Source organism: Syzygium oleosum, unplaced genomic scaffold (genome assembly GCF_021117445.2).
Source record: "Syzygium oleosum isolate NSW1041296 unplaced genomic scaffold, Sole_v2.1 Sole_v2.41, whole genome shotgun sequence".
In the NCBI taxonomy this organism is placed as follows: domain Eukaryota; kingdom Viridiplantae; phylum Streptophyta; class Magnoliopsida; order Myrtales; family Myrtaceae; genus Syzygium; species Syzygium oleosum.
The window spans coordinates 2,103,491-2,113,007 of NW_026607525.1; the positions used below are offsets into that span (position 1 = coordinate 2,103,491).

The 9,517-nt window shown below is 43.4% G+C and overlaps 2 protein-coding genes across 2 annotated transcripts; one reads left to right on the top strand and one right to left on the bottom strand.

Moving 5' to 3' along the window:
• On the top strand, positions 1 to 2,699 carry LOC115671185 (DNA-directed RNA polymerases II and IV subunit 5A). The gene is made up of 4 exons (XM_030592670.2): positions 1 to 354; positions 454 to 633; positions 1,588 to 1,701; positions 2,252 to 2,699. The coding sequence occupies exons 1-4, from the start codon at positions 154 to 156 to the stop codon at positions 2,375 to 2,377; spliced, it is 621 nt and encodes a 206-aa protein (XP_030448530.1). The 5' UTR covers positions 1 to 153; the 3' UTR covers positions 2,378 to 2,699.
• A 308-nt stretch (positions 2,700 to 3,007) lies between these two features.
• LOC115671183 (polyprotein of EF-Ts, chloroplastic) lies at positions 3,008 to 9,517 on the bottom strand. Its single transcript, XM_030592666.2, has 5 exons — positions 9,350 to 9,517; positions 5,757 to 7,660; positions 5,204 to 5,464; positions 4,413 to 5,124; positions 3,008 to 3,879 (listed from the first exon to the last, which is right to left on the bottom strand). Exons 2-5 carry the CDS (start codon positions 7,591 to 7,593, stop codon positions 3,246 to 3,248), a joined length of 3,444 nt encoding a protein of 1,147 aa, XP_030448526.2. The 5' UTR covers positions 7,594 to 7,660; positions 9,350 to 9,517; the 3' UTR covers positions 3,008 to 3,245.

Here is a 9,517-nt window from a genome sequence, read left to right on the forward strand (position 1 = left end):
TCTTCTTCGTCTTTGCTTCCGCTCTCTTCCATCCTCGAAGCTGCGAGCGGGCGCCGCGAGCTTCCGACATCCCTCGCTCAGCCGGCGATTAGGGTTTCTCCCGCCTTACGGTCGGCGGCTCACCGGCTTTCCCGGCCGGCGGTTTCGGAAAGGATGGCCCTGTCGGAGGAGGAGATCACCCGCCTCCACCGAATCCGGAAGACGGTGATGCAGATGCTCCGGGACCGGGGCTACCTCGTCGCCGACTACGAGATCAACATGACGCGGTTCCAGTTCATCGACAAGTTCGGCGAGAACATGAAGAGGGAGGACCTCGTCATCAACAAGGCCAAGCGCAGCGATAGCTCCGACCAGGTAACCGCGGCGATTTTCTCGCCTCGCTCGGTCCGCTGATGGGTTTTCGGGTGTTGTCCGGCCGCTTCTTGTATCTCAAGGTTTGGTTTTTTTGCGTAGATTTACGTGTTCTTTCCGGAAGAGGCGAAGGTCGGGGTGAAGACTATGAAGACGTACACGAACCGCATGAAATCGGAGAACGTGTTCCGAGCGATACTGGCGGTTCAGCAGAATTTGACTCCGTTTGCTCGGACTTGTATTAGCGAGATATCAACGAAGTTCCACTTGGAAGTCTTCCAGGTAGAGTCAACTGATTTTGCTTCTGCTGCCGTTCGCCCGTTTTATGTTGGGGAAAAAAAGATGTTCTTGTTATCGAATTGCATACGGACACAGGTAGGTTTTGGCCATAAGCATAAAACATAGGTTGCATAGCTTTTCTAATCCCATTGGGCATTGCTGGATGATGGTTAACACGGATTTCTGAGCCCTTATTATTTGGCTCCCCAATGTTCTCGTGAATTGAGTGCTCACTAGATGATGTGAATTTTAAGGATTGGACAACCTTTTCTTGTCTTTGTTATCACTTGACGAAGGGAGCAAGGAGATGTCAGCATGTCACATAAGTAAAGATCACTTTATTTGAAAGTCTGGTTTCCGCACATCATCGGGCATGCTAATGGAAATTTCTTTTGGAACTTGATGCTCTTTCATGAAATGAATGACCAGTTGATGTCATAAAACGGACGGGCAAGAATACATTAGCTTGTGTAATAGTCTGAGGGAATTTTATTGAGAAAGTCATGATGGCCCCATCCTGAACTTTCTATTTGAAGAACGTATGGTTGAACCTCAGGCTAATTTCTTGCTATGCTAATCAGTTGCATGTATTGAATTTTGCCAAAACCATCAACTGTGGAATATAGCAAGCATTTTGGCCGTGTATGGTTTATGATGGATGTAAAGCCACCTTATTTGGCAAGCTGTCATGGTTCTGAGATGATTGAATCTGAAATTCTATGAAAAAGAATTGCTTTCTGTTTTATTGTGTCAGTAGGTGTTTAGTTGATCTTGCTTCTAGTCCATAATACAGTACTATTTTTGTCTAGTTGGATCCTGACAAGTGCTTTTTGAGGCAGCATAATGCAGCGTATCTCCAAGCCCATTTTTCCTTTACAGTGTCATGAATTTATGTTTAGTTGTCTGAGTCAATCTTCTCTATTGTTTCATTGAGTATCGTATGTTACTATGGTGCAGGAGGCAGAGTTGTTAGTCAATATCAAAGAGCATGTACTCGTTCCTGAGCATCAAGTGCTTACTAATGAGGAAAAGAAGACTTTGCTGCAGAGATATACAGTGAAAGAAACACAGGTTAGTGTCTGACAGAATTTGGTGTTTGCGTGCTTCATGTGGATGCAACTCTTGGGATGCATGCCTGTGCATGGTATGCACCCACGGGAATTTATATGATGGATTAATTGGGAAATTCGGCACGACAATAAGAGCAGAATATCTGCTCTCTTCGTATCTATGGCTTTCGCTTAATGTTTTTGGGACTCAAGTTTAAATCCTAGCCAAACATTTTTGAGTTATGGTAGAGAAGAGCCTTGTGAGATGAGGGATTAATTGATGCAGACAAGAGGCATTTAAATGTTGCAGGGCATATCCCACTCGACATTCACCTCTTCCGAGGGTACTGTCATTGCCATATGGCATTTTTTGCTAGTCTTTATAGTCTAAAGAACTTCTCATGAGGTTGCTTCATGTTACTGCCCTGTTCTCTACAGACCTGCTTCTCTTGTTTTTTATAGGGAATTGTCAGTGTTGCATGTGAGTTTGTTAGTATTTCCTGTTACTATTTCAGTGGATACTTACATCATCTTGTTTCTCATTGTTTTGTCTTCTGGGGGATCGAGTTCAGCTACCGCGTATCCAAGTCACTGATCCAATTGCGCGCTACTATGGCCTGAAGCGAGGACAGGTTGTGAAGATAATAAGGCCGAGCGAGACGGCAGGGCGATACGTCACTTACCGATATGTTGTCTGAGATTCCTCCAACCCCGGTGTTAAACTAGAGTCATAAATTAAATATAGCATGTGCAGAGACGGAAATCTCGAGTTCTGTGGAGTTTTGCTCTATTACCTGTTCTTCCTTCAAAAGCTAAAACATTTGAAGATGCCATAATCTGAAATTGAAGCAGATGGTCTTCTTTTCAAGCTTCCGCTTTTGTGAGAACTCATAAGTAACGATGTGTCTGTACAATGGCTTGTGATGTAACTGAGATGCTGCTGGGCTCATTACTGCATAGACAACTTCCCTGTATCTATCTGACAGATAAATCAATCTAGTTGTGGCTGTTTCTGGGTGACTTCACCTCTTTGTTGGAAGTCTTTTTATGGAAATAGAGACATATCGGGATAGGTTTCTATTTCATGAGTATACTGCTTAACAAACAATGGTATGACCAACTCATTGCCAGGGTAACTGTCACCAGGATTCAGAAATCAAACCATCCTCTGTGAAAAGGTGATTTTGGAATGAAGATTTCTGTTGTGGATATTCTCGAAACCAACTTACGGGAGCCGAACAGGAATTTAAAGACCATTAGTAATGAGATGACAAAATTTGCTACACCTGGTACGGTAACAAATTCTAGGTCTGGTTGTCGGATATTAGTAAAATTGAAAACGCCTCTGCAACCTGTTATTTAACGCTGAAAAAAGAATTACGAAGCTCTCCTCTATGGTCTGTCTCCAAAATGTAGAATCCAAATGTAAGCTTTCGCGGTGATTCACCGTACAAATTATCATTGCAATTCAAACTTTGATATCATCTCAATATGTAAGATCAAAACTCATTCTCTCGCCTAAAATTGGTGTCGCCAATCATCCAAAGTTGGTTTCAGCTGCACCTTCTATTCATCTCCTGCCTTTGCATCTTCAATTGTCTCCCCGAGTGTGAACCTAATGAACCTCCTGACTTTTATATTCTCGCCGAGAGCAGCGACGGTTTGCTTGACCAAGTCCTTCACCAATAGAGAGTCGTCCTTGATAAACGGTTGCTCTAGAAGAGCAAGCTCTCCGAGCCTCTTAGAAATTCGTCCCTCCACAATCTTCTCTCTAATGTTCTCTGGTTTCGACTGGAGGTCCTCTCTCTGCATCTCGAGCTCCTTTTCTTTCTTCACGATGCTCTCAGGAATTTCATCAATGGAAACAAACTGTACCTGAGGACAGGCTACCACTTGCATTGCCAGATCATCGACCAGCTCCTTGAATTTTTCGCTTCTACCCACAAAGTCCGTCTCAGAATTGACTTCAATTAGCACTCCAATGCGAGCGTCGTGGATGTAACAACCAATACGGCCTTCAGCAGCAAGGCGGCTTGATTTCTTGTCTGCAGTGGATAGACCCTTCTTTCTGAGGTACTCTTGTGCCTTCTCAAGATTGCCTCCTGTTTCAGAGAGAGCTTTCTTGCAATCCATCATTCCTGCTCCAGTTTCTTCGCGTAATTGCTTGACAAGTGCAGCAGAAACTGCTACCGTCGGTGGCCTGTGAAAAGGAGTTCGCATATTGTGCTCATAAAGCTTTTGATGAGAAATAATTGCAATGTTAAATGATTCGGATGATATGTCCATCCGATGGTCACAAGACTGAGGTTTTTCTATGAGCATTTCTGCGAAACGGAAGTCGCCATTTAGATGTGCATGTGTAAGATCGATCAGATACTTCATGGGCTAACAACAGGTTTGTATGGTAGGAACAGCAACACAGATAGTAGCAAATGTTTCTAGACAAGTACTTGTGGTCCAAATATGAAGCACTAAATTGCCTGTCATTAATTCTAAATGAAATGAAAAGTTAAAATGCTAATGCACCATATATTAAGATCTTCATGTTCACGATCATATCTAAAAGGAGGGATGGTGCCAAAGAAAAATGGCAGCATATTAATGTAGCCCCAAGAGTATCAGAAACAGGACCAAGTTAGCATCAACAATATCAGAAATCACTCACAAGTGATAGATAGTCTAAGAATCAATGAGATTTCGGTATCCAATAACTCAGGGAAAGCACAAACTTACTTTTGAACGGTTTCCTCAGCTTTGGCAGCTACAGGTTCCTCTTGCTTTGGAGGAGCTTGAGGTTTTGCTGTTGTTTGCGCAGCGACCTCGGCAGCAAAATCCTGGCTCTTCTTCTCCAATCCTTCTCCAAGATTGAGACGCACAAATCTTCTAACTTTAATATTTTCACCGATGGTAGCAATTGTCTGCTTCACCCAGTCCTTTACTACCATCTTGTCGTTCTTTATGTAAGGCTGCTCCAGTAATGCCAACTCCTCAAGCCTCTTCTTGATTCTCCCTTCAACAATTTTTGCTCTAATCTGCTCTGGCTTTGACAAGAGATCTTCCTTTTGCATCTCAATGTCCCTTTCCTTGCTGACAATTTCTTCTGGGACATCCTCTGTCACCAGATACTGAACTTGAGGGCAGGCAGCCACTTGCATGGCTAGATCATCAACCAGTTCCTTGAAAATGTCACCCCGAGAGACAAAATCAGTCTCACAGTTCACCTCTATTAGGACTCCAATCCTGCTATCATGAACATAGGAACCAATTCTGCCTTCAGCAGTTGCTCTACTGGCCTTCTTTTCTGCGCTAGCTAAGCCTTTCTTTCTTAGGAATTCCTGAGCCTTCACGATGTCCCCTCCACTCTCTGAGAGAGCTTTTTTGCAATCCATCATTCCTGCACCCGTTTCTTCACGCAGCTGCTTTACAAGAGCTGGTGATATACTGGCTGCAATAAAGACAGATCTTTAACATCAACATCCACTGAATGCACTTAAAAATGTCATCAGCATATAGAAAATGTTAACCTTTTGGTCCACTTTCATTTGGCAAACCACTGCTAGCATTTCCATTAGATACAGCAACGGTGCCATTTTCCTCAGTGACATCTTCAGCTGGCGCTCCAGAAGATACTACAGAATCACCTGAAGATATTGGTTCAAGTGGCTCAATTGTTGCACTTTCAAGTTTGGTCTCTTCAACTTCTTCACTCCGACTGTCTGAAGACAGGATTGCATCAACTGCAGGTACTCCGGATACATCAGAAGTTCCACTAATTTCCACATCACCTGTATCATAATAGATATCTCTATAAGAAACGAAAAAGTGTCCATGATTCGCAAAAGGCAATACATGGAAGCATTACCAGAAAATACATCAAAGAAATAGGAAATACAGGGTCCCGTTGAACGAGAAGTTGCGCTGACATATTGAGATATATGAGTAGCATGCCTCCAAAAAAATTTCAGCCATTTGAGGATGGTAGCTGTGAAGTCACCACTTTGCTGGAAAAACTAAATGAAACTTCCAACAAGTAATTTAAAAAGCCAAGAAAGGTGAGGAAAAGAAGTGTCTAGGAACCTTTAGCATCCGGAGAAGAATCATCTGTTTGCACATCTGAGCCAATCATGCTGCCATTTTCATCCGTAGAAGTTCCGAGCTCATTCCCTTTTCCAGATACTACATCAGCAACTTCATCTACAGTTTTAGGAATTTCAATTTGTTCTTCCTCTTTTGGTATGGCAGTATCTGATTCACTCTTTGCGACTTCGTTGGCTGTTGGGCTTTCTAACGATAAGAGCTGACTAGTTGTCTCCCCAGAGGATTCAGGAACTTCATTACTTGTCATTTCATCATTTGGAGCAGCCTCCTCAACTACCAATTCACCCGTTGGAGCCACCTCCGCAGCTACCAATTCATCTGTTGGAGAAGCCTTTTCAGCTACCAACTCGACAGATGATTCACTCCCTTCAGCAGTCAAGGCTTCAGGACTGACCTCCGCTTCTTCCACAGCCGCTTGTGTAGCACCATCCACGCTTTGTGACAAGCTCGAAGCCACAATTTCTAATTCTTTATCATCAGGGGTGGAACTGGTTGAGTCCTCATCAGCTTTAATGTCTCCCAAATCCACACCAGCTGAAGAAGCTGCAGTTTCTCGATTCACAGTGGAAGGGACTGTAGCTGTTGTTTCACTGTCATCTGCTGGTTGACCCAGCACTTCAGTAACTGATGCAGTTTCACTTTTGCCTACTTTTCCTTGTATTTCATCAGAAGTAGTTGGTGCCACTGGTTTCTCCAATATTTCTCTCTCATTCAAAAATGCAGAAATTTCCTTGTTGTTCTGGAATGCCAGCACAAAAGGGTTTGATGCGACATGTACAACACCTTGGCTAAGCTCAGCATCTAAGTTCTTAAGATCTTCTTCTTTCTTCATTGTCAATGTAACCTGTCCTCTTGACATCCGTAAAACTCGAACATCAACCTCTTGACCTATTTCAAGTGAGGAGCCTCCCATCATGCTTACAAATCCATCATCAGATTCTTCTGATGTTGGCAGAAACCCTTCTTCTCCCTCGGGAAGAGATATAAAAGCACCAGACCTGGTTAAATTCTTAACTGTGCCCTTAAGATCTTGCCCCTTTACAAACTTCGAGCTTTTCCTGGCGTCATCTCTCTTCTGTCCTACATTACTTTTTCTGGAAGGTCTAGGCCTATCGCCACTTGCAGGAGCATCTCTCCTTTGCTGTGGCTTGCTAGTGTCATCACTTTCACGCATGGTTAAAGAAATCCGCCCTGTCTCATTATTTGCTTCAACTAACCTGACCTTTACCTCTTGTCCAACAGAGACAATACTTCCAACATCCTTAACGAAGCGGTCACTCAACTGGGAAACATGTACCAGGCCATCGGTGAAAGCTCCAAAATCAACAAAAGCACCAAATGGCTGTATGGATCTTACTTTCCCAGTAAAAGTTGCCCCAGGAACCAACTCTTCATTCTTTATAGGTGGCATCTCACTTTTCCTAGTGGACCTTGACCGTCTAGCTTGAGCAGGCGTTGAACTTGATTCTGGTTGGACAGAGGTTTGCTCACTCGTTTCAACTTCACCAGGTGTGCTTTCAGATGATCCACTGGAATCTTCCTCTGCAACAGGAGGATCTTGTTCCTCTGTTGCTACATCAGTTCCTGTGGCAAATAATATGTGACTCCTGTATTTGTAACGAAGCCCATACCCCAATCTTGGAAACAATACGATGGATGATGGTAGAGGCAAACTGTGTCCTTGTGAGAATGAGGTGCAAGTTGGCCATGTCCCTAATATGTCGCATCGGGTAGATCGAACATTCTTCCTTGTCAAAAAGCCACTTCCAGGAATAAGGGAGATATTGCTCAGAGAAGATGGGATAACTGGAGTCATTTTGTCTTTGATTGATGCAAATTTTCGTACGATATGCAGCTATAATAGCTGCTTAATTTTGCTTCACCTGGAAGAGAAATGAAATGTGTTAACAAGAAACATCGAGATTTTCTGGCCAAATACCTATCAAGATCGAACGACATGCAACAAGAGTAGCACGCACAAGAAACCAGGATGAGAAGCACTAAACAGTCACCAAAGACTTAGGAATTTCCAAGCAATATTCTGAGTTCACAAGCAAAGACTCTATAAATAAATCAGCACCTTAAATGGAGCAAAAAGCTAGCTTATGGCTGTCCTGTCCCATTCGCACATATAGATTGACGAGTGAGTATACTAGATCCTAATTCAAACATCATAAGCGGATTACACTGTATGCTCGCTAAGCCCATGAAATGGTTAGCATCACACAGAAAGTGCTGAAAGAGAAAATCAAGAGTGGAAGCTTCTTTTCACCTCTCGCAGAGCATAATCATTGCATAGTAAAATCCATCATGGTTTACTACATCATCTGCTTGTCAAGTCCATTGTTTTAAAGTTTGCCCCCCATAGTTGCGGACAATGAACTGCTTCTCAAGGATGGTATGTGAGACAAACACGCATGGTCTAAACTTCACTTTTCCGTTTGTCGTGAAATTTCCGCCCATCAAATTTCGCTTAAGCTTACGCCACCGAGTTATGAGTAAGCGAACCACGCTAGCTTCTCCTTTGAAAGTAATTATCCCATGCGGAATACACTTTTTATTCACTACTTACACGTGCATTTTAACAAAGAAGACGAAAGCTCCACTGCTAGCTCCCCTAAATAGACAACAAATGATCATCGCTTACTGTTTCCAAGGAAAGACCAACGGTTATTTGTTTTCTCCATATGAATTTAACAACTGCCGGTAATTAGACGGTTCGAACAATGACCATGTTTGCAATAAAATCGCGCTGTAAGCTGAGGATCAAAAAATGCGTTCCCTTCACATTGATATTTCATAGAAACTCTCCTTCTACTTAAACAAGAGACCAAGCCATAACAACACAGAGCAACCCGACACATAGCCACAACTTAAGTTTAAGAAGCATGCACCTCTTAAAATATGCAAACGAACTCCACAGCTCAGTCGACGCGAGTAATTAGCACCTTTTCCTTTCTCACGCGATTTCTGCTCCTTGGAGAGTATGTTGTGCAAACAAAGTGGTGCATTCATCTGCTCAGAGTAAAGTTGTTATCTAAGTTGGACTACTCCACTCTTATCCACACGCTTTCCCCGACATGGCCAAAGGCCTGATTCCAACGAACATAAACGCTAGACGACCACCGAAGATTCAAACAACAGACACTCAACACTCGCGCGCATATTCACGTCCAAAAAGCCAAACCTTCAAATTGTCAGGCACAAATATTGCAAATTCAAGAAGGATTCTCCTAACTACACAATCCGAAAAGGAGAACGCAGCTCAGGAACACCGCCAGAAGAACACGAGAGAATTTACGGCAATGAACATTCACAGCAAAAAGCACTCCGATTAAAACGAAGGCTGACTCGCGCAATCCATCGCCCAAGTTCTAGCAGCAAATCGAAACACACACACACACAAAGAAAAAACAACAGCTCACGTTCATCATCCCCAATCACTGAGCAGCAACCGCACACAACCACGAAACGCGCGGAGCGAGACCGAGCCAAAAAGAAAAAAAAAAAAGCAAAGCAAGCGATTCTCCGCAGTAAGAACGGGGCGGGCGGGGGAAGCAGGCGCTACTCACCGAATTCGGTACAGACGCATTGAAGAACCCAGCGAAGTCGACAGGGGCTGCACCGGTTCGAGAGCCTCTCAGCTCAAGTGCAGTGGCGAAGAAGATGATGATGATGATGATGATGATGATGGCGGTTAGAGAGTGAGGGGAAGGAGAAGGAGGAAGAGAGGGAAATGA